The sequence below is a fragment of the Dicentrarchus labrax genome, unplaced genomic scaffold (assembly GCF_905237075.1).
Source record: "Dicentrarchus labrax unplaced genomic scaffold, dlabrax2021, whole genome shotgun sequence".
Classification (NCBI taxonomy): Eukaryota; Metazoa; Chordata; class Actinopteri; family Moronidae; genus Dicentrarchus; species Dicentrarchus labrax.
In genome coordinates, this window is record NW_026136717.1 from 15,115,446 (window position 1) to 15,131,351 (window position 15,906).

Below are 15,906 nucleotides of genomic sequence, written 5' to 3' on the forward strand. Positions count from 1 at the left end.
AGACTGTATGAGAGGGGGGGCAAATAGGGCATCAGGGTAATGAGAGGCTCACTGTGAACCACTGACCTGCTTCACAAGCATCATGTGCAAAATTTAATTAGAGTTTCAGTCTTTAAATCAGCTTCTGGTCTACAGCGTTTAACCGTTTTAATAGTTTGTACCCCGATAATAAAAAGAAACACTTTTATTCATTCAAGTATTTCTGTTGTCAGTTGGAAATATATGAGGAATATAGCTCACTATTTGGTGTAATTGCAATGGTAAAATACTTTTTTCCCCCCTGCACCATAAATGCAGCCAACTTTATGCTACCCATTAAATTCAGGATTGCACAATATAGATTTTCTTTCAGAAAATACCGATAATTACCTGCTTCTTACGCCCGATACCAATAAGATAACTGATCATTCTACATCTTGGGCAAAGCACATCGCTATTGTTGACACAAAGTTCATCATAAAGCCTATCAAATGTTTTGCATTATTGACCTATAATTAAATTACAAGAATAATACATATTATTAGACATTTCCCATAACTGACATACAATTTATTGGCCCTGATATATTCTGTGCATCCCTAGTTAAATTAGTTTCATAAATTATAATCTCACCACCATTACCAGTATAAATAAGCTATATTAGCAACAAACACACACACGAAACATACATGTGGTATTATATTTCAAGAACGAGAGACTGAGCTACAAATCAGGAATATTTTTATTTTAAAAAACAAATGAAACAATAAACACTTTTCATCCCACATCTGTTTGATTGACAAACATAATCATGAAAAAGCAGTACTACAAAACATGTCAAATTAAGAAAAAGAAAAAAACAGAACTAGAATACAATATAACAAGTACTATCTGATATGTACAAGCATTATAGTTTATTATAATTATTGTTATAGGCAAAAGGCAAAAAAGCTGAAGACTGCTGCTGAAGAAACAATGGCATGTGCAAAATACTCTCCACAAGTCCACAAGCTTAGGACGCTCTGCTCCGAGCAGAACCTCGTCAGGCAGAAGTCTACTGTTTTCGTAGGCAAATCCCGTTCCCATGAGGACAGACAGCAAAATTTACAAGCTGTGAGGGAATGGGGACAATATCATTTAAGATGATTTCAGAAAGCTAAGCTTGTGGAAGCCTGGTGAAGAAGACTCTCTCAATCGTCAGAGGGACATATATCTGAGGACAGTGGAGAGAAAAGACACTGCTGATCACTGACAGAGATTATTGATGGACCAAACAGCTCCTAATCTCTAACCACGACTAGTCAAGGGGACAGAGGAACCATCGTTAACACCGTCACAAACACACACAGGTACAGAGGTACAGGTAAAAACACACAGGAACAAGTTCAAGACTTACATACAGAACAACCAGCGTTTAGAAAAACATGTAAAAGGTAAGCATGAAGGGGAAAGACGGTCTAAAGGTGGCAAAGACAAGAAAAGCTTCAGAACATGGCTGTGGTTTAAAAAAAAGCATTCAGTTCCTCCAAACATTGAAATGATGACTAAAGAACAAGGATCACTTTGTTGTTAATGTGTTTTCAGTTTATGAGCAAACCCCCCCCCCCCCCTCACACACTCACACAAATCTATCTGAATATAACCACCAATTTCTTTACATTTCAGTTTTGGCAGTGATTTGGTTTTTAATGCCTCTCTTTCTGTAGAATATTTCCAAGTTCAGTTCAATCAGGGAGCCCCGGAGAGAGTCAGCCGACCTTTAACCTCCCTGCGGAGGCTGCAAGCAAAAGAGGCATCAATAAACTATAACTTTATACAATTTAGGAAAGGTTTAGTTTAACATCATTGCAATAATTAGGCTAACAACACTACAAGGCAAAGAGCATTTTGAGTTAGTTGAGGTTGTCTCTAACAGCAGACACAAGATCATTGATCCACCATTGTTACAGGTTAAGTAAAAGTGATCAAGCATTTAATTCCAAAACTTCTATATAAATCTTCCAAATCCATTCTTCTAATTTAAAAATGTGGTTCCCTTTCACAATAAAGTGTGCCACTAGTGACTTAATTAAAGGTTAAAATGATATAAACAGGTTGGAAGGAGCTATTACAACACATAAAGTAAGTGAAGTTTTGCGTTGCCACATTTTGATGAAGGATCCCTTTGGCCCATCCACAGTATATATTCCACCAATGGTAGAATTAGACTTCAGATCTTCCTCATAACCTGTGCTGACACAATTGCAGGTCTAATGGTTAAATGTAAGTAGAAAAAGCTCTTTATAATGACCTGCTAACATCTAAACTTAAAGTATTATTTTAATTTCTTTGGCCACTTGGGGGCAGCAGAAACAACACAACACTGACATATTATCATTTTGGGAGTGTTGCGGCCTGAAATGCCTAATTTCATGACAGCTTTTCTAAGAGATTGCGACGTTTTAGGAATTATTTTTGCAATTAAACTGCGGTAGAAAGTTAATTCATTAAAAATCCCAAGCAATTTGTTCCAGTGAGAATAAAATCTTGAGTACTTTGATGAAATTTAAGTGTTTTGTGGTGATTCTGTGGGATTTGTACTCATTTGAACTGTTAATATAAAACATATATAAGTGGATATAATGTACAAAAGGGACACTTCATTGAAATTTGGCCTCACAACCTTTATTACATTATAACATTAATGAAGTCATTAGTGGCAAATTATAAACCCTTCCTAAGTATGGGTTATTTTAAAGTGATTGTACTTTTTTTTCTTAGCAAAGATCTTCAGATTGAGTTCACTTCCACAACAGCAAGTGTCAGTATTTTAAAATGTGATCAATTTTGGAATGAAATGATTTAGTAACCTCAACGTCAAACTACAGTACATTAATGTTCACTTATATTCAGGACTGATTCAAACCTGTCAGTCAGTCCGTCTGTCTGTCAAGCCCTTAATGGTTGTCAGCAACACAAGTGAAAAAAGACTTACACACAAAAACAGAAAAGTATCCAAACTCGCTCGTATCACTGCACTGAACTCTTTTAGTCCAAATAACACCAAATGATTTTATTATAGTGACACACAACTCTAACTTGTGCCTCAAGTCGTTCACAAAGACATGTAAACTAAATTCAATACATTCAAATATTTGAGAGGACTTTAAAATCGCACAAACTGAGTGGTGGTTCAGCCGTGGCAGATGAGCTGTTAAACAGAGTGCGAACAAACAAAGCGAGCTCTGAAACCCTTCAGTGTGAAACCTCGTGTCACAGGTGCCATCCAACAGAACAATGAGCCGAGTTTGAGACGTGCTGCCGACATCACAACCGTAACACTGTAATAAAACTCTCTAATCTACTTTTCAAAACGAACAAAAACAGCATTTAAATCAAGACGTTGGCGTTAACACTATTATAAAAAACGATTTCGCTAATACTTCACTGGAGATGGAGAGTGTTACGATGTAGGTGACACAAGGCAGAGCTACACGGCTTTGCATTTAAAAGAAAATTGCTCTTTAGAACAATTATTGTTATAAACCACTGTTGTAGATACATTCCTGTAATTCCTAAATTCAATAAAAGTGAATTTAATTTAAGATTTTGTTTAGTTTTCTAGGTTGTTTAGTGGTGGGAAAAAAAAAAATTTGCATTCGCCTTGTGCCAGGCTACAAAGTAAACAAGACGACTACTGCAGCTTTTGCAGCCCTAATCTGATAATCAGTGATATTGATAATGACATCATCAACACACAGTGCCAACACACACACACACACACACACACACACACCAATTGCATGCCCTCTCTGTCACATGGTAGAAAAAGTATTCCTCCTTTTTAGTGATTTTTTGTTTTTAAAGTTTCTGACCACATTACATTTATTTCACCACACACACACACACACACACACACACACACGTGTTACCAGTTACTGTACAGTCACTATTCACCTCACGACATCCTAGAGAAAGCGTGTAGAAGACCTGTGCCACAATAACTGAAACCAATGCAAATACGTCTTTTATTTTTTTACTTGATAAAATGAAGGTTATTAAGGAGAAATGCTTTAAAAAATTGATTTTCGACCAGGTCCGCTGTTTTCACTGAATAGAAAGCTGCCAGTCTGTTGCCAATAAAGAAATTTGGGGGACAACTGGCAGACGACATTGTGCTTTATTGTAGGTGATTTTTCGCCGTATGGATACTTGTGGAAAAGTAGAGTTTATACGGGGGGGGGGACACTCTTTCCCCATCATATTCCCATCAACGCTGCTGAGATTTGAACTGTTTAAATAAGCATTTTGTTGTTTCAGTTTCCTGTTGGCTCTGCTGTTGAGAGGCTTCGTCTATTTTTCCCCAGCTGTAGGCTGCAAACACCCAGATGTGTATTCATAAGTGCATAGCAAATAAGAAGATAATGAAAATTGCATGTTACAGTAGCCCCTGCCCTGCAACTCTTCACAAAACTGGTTTAAAGGGAAGGTTTTACTATTTTTAACTAGAGCACAATTTAAAAAAAAAAGACACTTCCCTTTTATAGATATTCTTTTTTTTTTTTTTTTGTTGATAGGAAACGCTTGGCATTCAACATCCAAATGACTTATTTTGGTACAGAAAAAAAATATTTTAAATTATATGGAAGCCCTTGAAATGAAAAAGAAAGAAAGAATTGGACTGGAAGGGCATCGGAGAACATGTAAAAGAGAAATTTATCACATGCAAGCCTTTTATTTGACTGCAATTTGTGAGACTTTTCTTTGTGTTTTAACTGGCTCATGCAAACACTGAAGCCCTGTTGCATTTTCAATATTTTTCTATTTTTGTTTTAATGTTACTGTTCCCGGCACATGAGTGGTGTTATCTGTTAGTTCGGAGCATGCACGTGTGGACCAGGTCTGGAGGTGATTGGGAACTCGGAAGTCAAAAGTTGAGGGTTGGACTTTAAGGGCTTGAAATCGGTGAGTTGTTGCATGCTATTGCATTCCATAGAACGGAAACGTAAATGGCAGTAAGCTAATAAACTTGTGCTGTAAGCCCCTTGTAAACACACATACACACACACACACACACACACACACACACACACATGTACATTCACGTGTGCATGCACACTCATCACGCACTCACAAAAAGGGGCATTAAAGTGACTAGTAACAGCGCGGCACCCCAACACCTCCTTTCCTTATCTCCGTCCCAAAACAGAAACAAGACGACTGTAGCAAAAAGAAACTAAAGAAAGAAAAATAGTCCAGCCGTTCGACGTCTTCTCTCCGCTCTGCAGGTACTGAGGGGCGGGGTCTTTGCCCAAAGGTGTGACAGGATGGAGGAAAGTCGAAGGTCAAATGAGGGTCAGAGGAGTCGGCGGGTGCTCACCCCTAGGAGGGAGGCTTGCTGTAGCCGAAAAGTCCGACAGGTAGGTATTTGACGTGAGTGGGCCACTGGGCAGCCAGCTGGAAGAACTTAACGTCGTTCCACTCCACGCCGTCTATGGACACTGGAGGGAAACAGAAACGACACGCAAAAAACTCAGCTGAATAACCAAAGTATTGAAACAAACACACATAAAGAGGTACAGAACCGTCGGGATCCTTCAGGCTTACCTTTCAGGATGGTCTGTTGCTGCTTGGCGGAGCAGATGAGTCGGCTGATGCCTTCAATGACCTGGCTCTTTGAATCTACATCCTTCTCCTTTGGCTTCTTTCCCAGGAAGATGGTTGGAACTGAGGAGAGGTAGAGAGAGGAATTGTAAAAGCACTGTGTGTGTGTGTGTGTGTGTGTGTGTGTGTGTGTGTGTGTGTGTGTGTGTGTGTGGGGATGCAACACAATAGGCCACAGCATTATGCGAGATGTTGAATATGTAGTTCAGTGCAGGGTCGGATCAACTGATTATTATGTGCTTGGCCTGAAAACACAAAATCAATCATTTCTCTTACATCTGATAATCTTCACTCACCTTTCTTGTTCTTCTCCTTGGTGACCACGGTCATGGCCATGGTGCTGACCTGGGCCTGTGGGTCGCTGCTGCCCTCGCCTGGTAGCCTGCTGACCTGCAGCGAGCGGAAGGCGCTCTTTAGTGTGTTCTTGCAACCTGTGTCGCGCCGGTCGCCCTCCCGCCGCTTCTCAGCCAGGGAGGCCAGCCAGTAATCTACCTGCAGGCCAATGGCGTCCACGCCGTGAGACATACTGGGACTTCTGTGGACAGGAAGAGTTTATAGACAATTATTAAAGCAAAGGCACGAGAATCGCTTGGAGCAGCATTCCTTTTAAACCTTTATTTATCCAGTGAGGTCTTTTTGTCAGCCTCAGCAGGACTTGATCTGCCACAATTCATAACCAGTTCAAAAGAAGATGGACTTCATAGTTGAATTTTGTACATTTTGTTCAAAACTTGCACCAAATGTGTTCTGCAGAGGGTGAAATAGAAATGCTAGAGCAGACAGCTGCTCCTCAGAGAAGGACTGCAGCAAAAATCAACTGAATCAAAAGGATGAAAACATGACTGAAGTATCAAAGAGCCCCTCACTTCTTTGGAACTGCTGCCAGGAACAAAATATTTAACTAGTATTGAAAGTAACATCCACAGGTTTGGTGTTGTGTCATGTTGACAGATAAGGAAACATTTTTACAAAATTTACTTGACAACATATTACATCTGTAATTTGTGAGATTTTAGATAGGAATATTGTACTTTTCACTGCACTGCTTTTACCTGACAGCTACTAGCAATTTTACTATTTCACATGCAAAACAATACCAACCATAAACTGCAATCAACTGTACCCAACACTATGTAATGCAGCCCCATTGAGACACTACCTGGTGCACTTGCAACATTAAAGCACTGCTTACACACAAATAAATAATTTAAACACCAGTGAAATAAATGATGATTCAGAATTTACGTTTTATACAGTTTTATACTGATAAAACCAAAAGTTTTGAACCTAAATAGAATATTTTTACATTCTGGTATCAGTGCTTATAGAATTTGAAGATAGATGATCAGTTATGTTTCCTAAAAACGGTGATAAAAAATAGAGGAACAAAAGATAGGATGGAGGAAGAATAATAAGCAGGTCGGTCTTACCCTTGTGCAGTCAGAACGCTGCCCATGGAGGGGGAGGAGGGGGGCGTGGCTGCCTCTTTAATCATCCCCGTGGGTGAGCCATGGGAGGGGGGAGACGTGGAGGGAACAGCCAAGCTCACCGCCACGCCTTCTTCTGTATCTCCTTGACGAGCACAAAAAAACAAACATTATCACACTATCACCGGCTAAATCGAATTAAATCAGTCTGTATGTGTTAAAACTATTTCCTTACCTGTGGGAGAAGGTCCGGACTCGATAAGACCAACCTTCACTACCTGGAAAACAACAAGTGATGTCAGAAACAAATCTAAATCCTCAGCAAAAGTCAGATTTGCTTTCAACCTCCTGCAATACCATCCAAAGTAAACCTATAAGCCCCTTACCCCTATAAAAGGAATGAACTTCTGGTAGGAGTCTTCATCTCGCCTGGAAAGGGAGAGAAAGAATATTAAAAGAAAACATTCAGAGTAAATCCATTTTGTGAGACCTGTGTGTGTGTGTGTGTGTGTGTGTGTGTGTGTGTGCACTCACGTCCTGTGTTTGCAGGTGAGCATGGCCTCAGCGATGGGCAGCTGGTGTGTGACTGTGGCCCCGCTAATGTACTGGGCGATTCTTGCCGCTACATCCAACTGATCTGGAGGTGACAGAAAAAGGCAAAATTCACTCATGGACAGGACCAAATGTGTGTGTGTTTGTGTGTTTGTGTGTGTGTGTGTGTGTGTGTGTGTGTGTGTGTGTGTGTGTGTGTGCGCGTTTGTATTCAATCATCATCCGTTGTTTATCTGTATGACAGACGGGTGGTACCTGTCTGTGGCGGCTCAGAGCGGCTGAACACGTCTCTCCAAGCCCCGTCCAGGAAGGAAGAGCTGTAGCGGTTGTCAAGGGCCCCGAGGTGCTTGGCAACCGGATGGGAGCCTGATTTGGATTAGAAGTGCAACAACAAAAAGTATAAATAAAAAGCGAGCATGTCATCCCTCAAACATAAAGTGAAGCCAACTTTTAATGGAGGTGCAATTGTAGCACAGCAAATGCAGACTGTGTGCAATCATGTCCAAAAAATGAAAGGACAGAGGGTTTGTCGCTCCCCAAACAGTTCTAGCCAGAATAATAAAACCTTGCTGCAGCATGACTCTGCAAGAACTTCTTAAATCACCATGGAAACACAAGCAGACTCTCTTACCCAGAGGCACAACCAGGAAGCGCATGTGGTTAAGCCAGTCGGATGTTTTGTTGGCGAGCTGAGTGACAAAGAACTGCAGGATGGCTCCCAGGTAACTTTGGCCGCCCACCGCCGCCACCTTCACCGCTCTAGGCATGGACGAGTTACAGTTACAGCTACAGAGACAGACAGGGAGAGAGAGAGAGAGAGAGAGAGAGAGAGTGAGTGGTGTTGTAAAGAAGTGGATCGACTGGAAATTCATCACACTGTATCATCCATCAAGGCCTTTGAAAAAACACCTTCAGAAAGACTGTAGTTAACAGTGGAGACAAGAAAACAAATCACACAGAAAACTGACATGCTACAAATCCCTCAAATTCAGCTAACCAACATAGAAATAAGAAATTCAAACTTAAGATTGAAAGAGGTTGCTATATGAAATCATGTGAACCATCCGGGGGATGTATGTAGAGATACATTTCCTTAAATGTGAAGTCTAGAAGAATGGTTGTCCAATATGACATCTTAAAAAACGTCTTTTGTCTAGAAATCTGTCCAAAACCCAAAGATATTTAATTTACAGTCATATAAAAACTGTGAAAATTAGCAAATCCTTACATTTGGGAGGCTGCAAATTGTGAGTGTTTGGCATTTTGCCTCAAGAAATAACTTAAACTAAATAAGGCATAAAATTAGATATAATAAATGTTTTTATTATTATATATATATATATATTTTATGACAGTGACTGATAATGAAAAATATACTTTTCTTTATAAAACCAAAACAACTCTGACATATTTGGATATAATCTGTTTGTAACAAGTTTGTATCTTAACCGCCACTGCTTTCTTTTTCTTTATCCCCTATTTTCCTTTACATTCAAGTCCAGTAAAGTAAACAGAGAGAGAGAGAGGCACACACACACACACACACACACACACACACACACACACACACACACACACACACACACACACACACACACACACACACACACACACACACACACACACACACAGGAGGGTCAAGAGATGGAGAAAGAAGAAGGAAAAGATAAGGGAGATACATGAAGCATTGTTTTGGCATAAACAAAAGTAAAGTGGAGTCATAAGGGCAAAGATGAGGAGGAGGGAGAGATGTGGAGGATGGATGAGAAGATGAAAAAAGGGTCGAACTGAAAGAATAAGGCTTAGAGCGGCAAAAAAAACCAAGAACATGAGTCATCCTGCAAACCAACTCAGAATGTGTGCTCTTCTGTGTGTCTGTGTGAAAAATACTCACAATTTCTGGATGCGAGTGAGCACAGCGGACAGCACGGCCTGGATTTCGGCCGCCGAACACGTGCAGACCACAGGGTGTCTCTGTACCTGCAGCTGCTCTGCAACATACTGCGAACACACAAGGAGTAAGATGTTTGATGAAAACCACAAAGCAGATGTTGGAAAAGGCTTCTCTCACACACACACACACACACACACTCTTTAGCCTTACCTGCCCCTGCCAGTCAGTGCCGTTGACCAAGATGAGGCTCTCTGGGAGCGCAGAGTCGGACAGCAAAATCTGGTTTAGTTGGTCGTACACTACCTTCCTCAGGAGCTACACACACACACACACACACACACACACACACACACACACACACCGTACACACACATATATATGTTGAGTACATAAACCACCCTACAGCGACAAATTTACTCTGCAGATGACTCATCATGCACATGCATAATTCATGTCTGAGCTCCAAGCGAGTCGTAGATTATCAGGATACATTCTTTACTTGGGGAAAAGACAAGAAGAGAGTGGGTGGAGGAGGACACAAAACAAAGGCAGCTAAAGTGTAAATCCCTCTGATGCGCAATATGATTTATTTTCTGCATGCTGGGGTTAAAATGATGCTGTAACTCATGATAAGATCCTGGAAAGTGTCTTTGTTAAAAGGCTAACTCACTGGTGTGCTGTGTCCCAGCTCCGGGGATCTCTCCGAGTCCGAGCTGTTGGTCCGTTCACTCAGAGGTTTGGACAGCTGTCTCTCCTTCATTGGAGTGCTGACACGCTTCTGTCGGGGTGTGTGTCCTCCGTCCAACCTGGGGTGGGATGGAAAGCATAGTTAAAAACTGTTTTAAATGCAGGGAACAGACCACACAATATTTCTTCCTTCTGAGAAGCAAATAAATTATTGCCTAAGAGACATGACAAGACTGTAAGTTGGACGCCTACTAATCATAGCTCGCTTATTTTTAAAACTTGCATCGCGTACGTATGTAGTTGACTGATAAAAGGTGCCTGACACCCAAACCAATGTTTATGTCACGGTTTTATGAAAGAAAGTGAACCTGGAACCATTGATTGTCACAAGAAAGAGGTGAGGTGAGTGTGTGGGTGTGTGTCACACATATATGTGCAGAGAGTGACATCATATCCACAAGTTGGTTTCCGGTTCACAGACACAGTATGTAACAAAGTTCTTGATAGCCCATATCGGTCGGGTTTGGCCACTTCTGGGTTGATATTGTGAAACCTTATGACTTTGGCTGAACAATGGTCCAAATTGTTGGCAATTGTAGGCTAATATCACACAGAATTTCCCTTCTTTCCTAAAGATTCTTTTGATTCAGCTGCTTTGAAAGACATTATCACTGGGTGGCATGACTGAGAGCAAGGAAAATAGGACTGTAAAAAGGAAAGTGACTCATTAATGTCATCTTCTAGCTAAGAAGCTAACAGTAGCCACCATGTGACTGGTCATTTCAGACCAAGAAAGGCTGAATCAGTGTGTTGGATTGAAAGGAAAGGAATAAATGAATAAATCAGTGTTAATTTGTCAGTAAATTTATGTTTTTTTTTCTTTAAAAAGGCCTGAATATTTAATTTAAAAGTTATGCATTTAACTTATATTCAAATTTTATACTTTTTTTTGTAATTTTGGGGTGATTGGTTACCTTGGTGATGGCATGGCCTGGGTTTCACTTTTGCTGCTCTTCAGGGGTGTACGGGGTTTCTCTGCCACTGACACCATGATGCAGGGGCCCACCTCAGCAAACAGCTCCTGATCTGTTAGCTCCTACACACACACACACACACACAAACACACACACACACACACACACACACACACACACAAACACACAAACAAAAGCTCCTACACACACACACACACACACACACACACACACAAAGACAGACTGTCGGTGTCAGAAAAAGGAGATACTGGGAATCCTAAAACAATCATCTCCGTCACTCTATCACTTTTTTTCCCTCCTTTTCTTCTCAGTCTCTCTCAATCTGTCTCACTTACAGCACAGATGGCAGCGAATCCCCTCCGGAGTGATATTAACAAAGATCCCGACACAACATTAATTCTGTCTCCTTCACACACACACACACACACACACACACACACACACACACACACACACACACACACACACACACACACACACACACACACACACATTATAAGAGTCGTACCAGTGTGTCGGTCTCAGACAACGCCTCCTCCAGGTTGCGGCTGCGGGAGGGTTTCATCTTCTCTAGAGAAGGCTGCTCCCCCTGCTGGAAAGACAAGGAGTGGTCAGTCTACAGGCTTAATGAGGTTTGAGAATCAGTGAATAAAAGGAACAGAAGTTAGTAAGCAGCAAAAGGGAGGAAAAACGCATCTAAAATAACAGCTGTGATGTCCAGAACATATTATTTTCATCTGTTTTTTTTTTTTGCAACATGCAGTGTTTCACACTAAAAAACTGGATTTAAAACTATCTACTGAAACAGAAGCAGACGTTTCCACTGTTTTTAGGAAGTGTGCAGACATTAGTCAAAACAGTAAAAGGCTCACTTCAGTATTACTATGAAAGGAGGAACTGCAGCAGAGAGACATCCAGTGAAATCCATTCAGCTCGGCTAAATTAAACACACTTTTTATTGAGCAGATGGCGACTGTCAAAGAGCTATTGGATTTGTGCTCCATTAAGAAAACATTTCTGAAATGTTATATTCGCAAACTACTTTCCCTGCTGGGCGATTTTCATGAGCTTCAGATTCTGGATGTTTACCACATCAATGCAGAGCCGCATGTTGCTTTCAAAGCTTGTGTTTCTTCACTTTATGGTGATTTCTTACAACGTTGAATGTTACTGTATGCTATTTAGTGCCACTGTTTTAGTACAGTTTATTATATTGCCACATGGAAACCATGAGTGTGAAGCAAATGAGTATTAGGTTAGTGCTATGTGAATTAAGTTATTATGACAACATTTATGTGTGAAGGATTTCTACACTGCAGGATGAGGCAGATGGAATTATGGCAACAATTCCCATGATGCTTAAATGTTTTGATTTGAATAAAATTACAATTAAAATGAAAAAAAAAAAACTACATTTACAGAAGCTAGGAAGGGAGAAAAAAATGCAATTACTTATTAATATAGCTGTGGGGAAAAAAAAATCTTTGATCAAAACAAAATAAGTTGAAGGCAAAAAGGGCCAAATGTTTGATTCAGCTTCAAAGGGCCAGGATCAATGATCTACGACATCTTTTGGGTTTATAATCCCTTCTATCTACTTCCACCCATCATACTGTATATTGCATATGCTGAATGGTTGTGACCAGTTCAACTAAAGAGTGGTTATTCTTTCTCAGATTGCCTAATCTAATAGTTTTTAAAGGCCTGAAGAGCAACCTTTACCCACTAATTCATTTAAAAAAAGCTAATTTGAAGAAAATCTGAAAAAAATCAACCTAGTTTTGTGAAGCACAAATGTTTTTTTCTGCTTTTTCTACGCCATTACTACCCCTCAGATTTATTTTGTTATTTATGTGATGAAAAATGCAAACAGCTCACAGAGGTTTTATAGCATAGAAATGATGGCCGTAAAAACTTCAAATCAGCAATCATTCATTTATAGAAAATCTTTCAGGTTTTATGTAGTCCTGTGGTGCGTGTACTGCACCTGAAACCCGTGTCTTTTGTACACAGTTTAAATGAGATCTTTCTGTAAAGTCAGACGTCCTTTGGGGACGATAAAGTTTTACTGCACTAAGCTCCTGGTGAGACGGAGGAAAAAAACCCACCACAGGGGGTTCAGGTTTTCTTGAGCACCACACAAACGATCCACAGCTCACATAAGTGAAATTCCTGCTGATGATGCAGCTGCTGCTGCTGATGCTTCCCCCGTGGACTTGAGTTACTCACCGGACTGAAAATGTCTCGGCCCAAACTGCCTTTGCTGTTCAGACTGCCGATCTCCGTCTGGGAGCTGGACTGGGACATTCCCTCAAAGAAAGGCCTGAACACATGGAGACAGAAACATGAGGAGACTTTGTTAAAATTGCCACAGCGGACATTTTGACCTCTCTTAGCAGGAAGAGCTCCGGTGTTACCAATAACATTAATGATGACTCAGTTGTATTCAAGTGTCCCAGTGAGCCAGAATGCACAATACCAGGACCCTGAAACATTATACCTGTGCTTTTCTACTGTAATGTGTCAAAATGTCTTCAATGAAAAAGGCCTATTATCTTTTATTGCTGGCTTCTAAAACAAACCTTAACAGAACTGTGGCAGTGTCTCATGAATCATCATATTTCATCTATCAAGCTCCTTTGCTTTTCAAGTTTTATGACACAACAATATAACCAGTTATAGAGCCGCCTTCCACTATCAAATAATGCTATTTTGTGTGCTTTATTTGTAACAATTCAACAGCTTAATAGTTGAGATTCTGTGTAGGTGGACCATACAAATAAAGTATTATCAAAAAAGGATACAGAGGCAAAAAAAGGCAAAGTCCAACACGAAATAGAAAGTACATGAAATACAATTACAAGAGAGGATTAAAATAAGTTTGAAGAACTATTTAAAAATGGTTCACCTGTTTCTCTCTGACTCCGTTTGAAATGTATTATTAATATAAGAATATGTTTTTTTAATTTTTGACTCATCCAGTTACTTACTTAGGCTTTTTTGAAAATAATGAAGATCACACCCCCAGCTGCGAGTTAGTTTAGAGCTTTATAAATCAATAAATTTCTTTTCATATTTCGAGGATTTAAAGTTAACTGACCCAATTCTGGTTCATGAACCTCAAATAAACTTCAATATATGAGTGCAATGAGTGGTTTTCACCAACAGAGGGGGCTCTGAATTGTCAATGGAGAAAAGTGAGTCAGTGTTTGCAGGTACTGCATGTATCAAGCATAGTGTTTGGATAGATATGTCTAGCTAGGTGACTATGTGTACTGTTATTGTGTGATTAGTGATATTACATCTGAGCCTGTGTTATTACCGTAGCTTAGGTTTGGGTGTGCTGAGGATGCTGTCGGTCTCCTCCATCTCAGGGCCGCTGTCGCTGGGGTTGTACATCTCCAGACTGTCGTACAGCTCGTCAAGGTCTTCCTCCACCTCCTGAATCTGCTCCCTCGACACATGCTCCAGGCCGAAACCAACCTGGACGAGACACAGAGGAGACAAGTGACCAACGGTTACACGCGCAGTAAAAAAGTGTCTCCTTAGCAGTAATGACCTTCCATACAGAGAAGAGCTATGTTGATCTCAGCAGTAATAACAAACACAGCTTGCTGACAGTTTGTTTCACAAGGCTCTGCCAGTCTCAGAATTTACACATGGTGAAAAGTAAAAGTGAAAGAAGCGACTTGTTAAACATCAACTCGGCCAGGATTCTCATGTGACTTAAAAATGTGGATTGTCAGCACCAAGAATGATCCAGTATATCAGATTGGTGAATTTCTAAGTAACACCTGCATTTATGTTTATTTTAAGCGTAAGTTTGTGTATCTCTGCTAGAAACGTAGTATATTTTAAGAATTTTGAGGTACGATTTAAATACTGACATCCGGGAACATGGCAGCAGCATCGCTATCAAGTCGAATCAGATGATCTAAATCTCTTTACTGGGAACTGAAAAGGGAGCACACCCGAAATGTCGGTAATAACCCCTCTTTCCACAAGAAAACTACACAAAGTAATACCAAATTGGCTAAACTGACAGCCTGTTTGGGTAATAACGTCTTCTCATTTCTATTTTAAAAAGTAGGATTAGCTGAGGGTTTCATTAAAATGCGTATGATCATCTGCTTGTGTTTCTTTCCAAATTATTTGAAGCAGCATCACCGTGTTCCCAAATCCCAGCAATTAACTTGGTGAACACAATGTGAGCATTGTTGTAATAAACTGGAATTATCCATCTAACAAGGTCAATATTGGCACCAAAAGTAATCCCATGGATTCAATGCATCACCAAATAACAGTTAAAAGAAATACTGGTAACGGTTATCATAACAGAGGCCGTAATCTAAGCAAAACTGCTTCCAAAAATGGGGAAAGTAATAATAATAGTATCATGAGCAGTACTTATGATCATCAGTACTTATCATCATAAAGGTACAAGCTCATCTGCACGTAAGAAATAGCATAAAAATCTATATACATTTGTATAGACTTTTAGATATATTAAAAATGTATCTTATCTTTGAATTTGTATATTTTGGCAAGTGAGGATCGGTATTTTAATTGAAGGCAGATAAGATATAAAACAGATGTGAAAGGAGAACAAAGGAAAAAAATACAGAATTAATAAATCCAACATTATTTTGCAAAACACAAAGAAAATAAACACAATAGGAAACACGTAGTGCCCACGTAGTGCCACAGGAGCACACAAACGCTATACATA

General features: G+C 40.0%; 1 protein-coding gene across 2 annotated transcripts in view; it reads right to left on the minus strand.

Moving 5' to 3' along the window:
- Nucleotides 1-703: 703 nt before the first annotated feature.
- The window catches only part of LOC127379255 (phosphofurin acidic cluster sorting protein 1), a 63,303-nt gene continuing 48,100 nt past the window's right edge, over nucleotides 704-15,906 (minus strand). The window contains exons 9-24 of one of the 2 annotated variants that reach the window (XM_051428630.1): nucleotides 14,500-14,660; nucleotides 13,407-13,500; nucleotides 11,686-11,766; nucleotides 11,157-11,278; nucleotides 10,166-10,301; nucleotides 9,706-9,810; nucleotides 9,496-9,602; nucleotides 8,233-8,387; nucleotides 7,857-7,967; nucleotides 7,584-7,686; nucleotides 7,436-7,478; nucleotides 7,285-7,327; nucleotides 7,053-7,194; nucleotides 5,919-6,157; nucleotides 5,566-5,685; nucleotides 704-5,459 (exon numbers count right to left, since the gene is read on the minus strand). In XM_051428630.1, coding sequence (XP_051284590.1) covers nucleotides 5,341-5,459; nucleotides 5,566-5,685; nucleotides 5,919-6,157; nucleotides 7,053-7,194; nucleotides 7,285-7,327; nucleotides 7,436-7,478; nucleotides 7,584-7,686; nucleotides 7,857-7,967; nucleotides 8,233-8,387; nucleotides 9,496-9,602; nucleotides 9,706-9,810; nucleotides 10,166-10,301; nucleotides 11,157-11,278; nucleotides 11,686-11,766; nucleotides 13,407-13,500; nucleotides 14,500-14,660 — 1,881 coding nt within the window. In that variant the 3' untranslated portion in view covers nucleotides 704-5,340. Of the gene's footprint in view, nucleotides 5,460-5,565; nucleotides 5,686-5,918; nucleotides 6,158-7,052; nucleotides 7,195-7,284; nucleotides 7,328-7,435; nucleotides 7,479-7,583; nucleotides 7,687-7,856; nucleotides 7,968-8,232; nucleotides 8,388-9,495; nucleotides 9,603-9,705; nucleotides 9,811-10,165; nucleotides 10,302-11,156; nucleotides 11,279-11,685; nucleotides 11,770-13,406; nucleotides 13,501-14,499; nucleotides 14,661-15,906 lie in introns of both variants that reach the window. The other variant, XM_051428629.1, reaches the window with a different exon arrangement.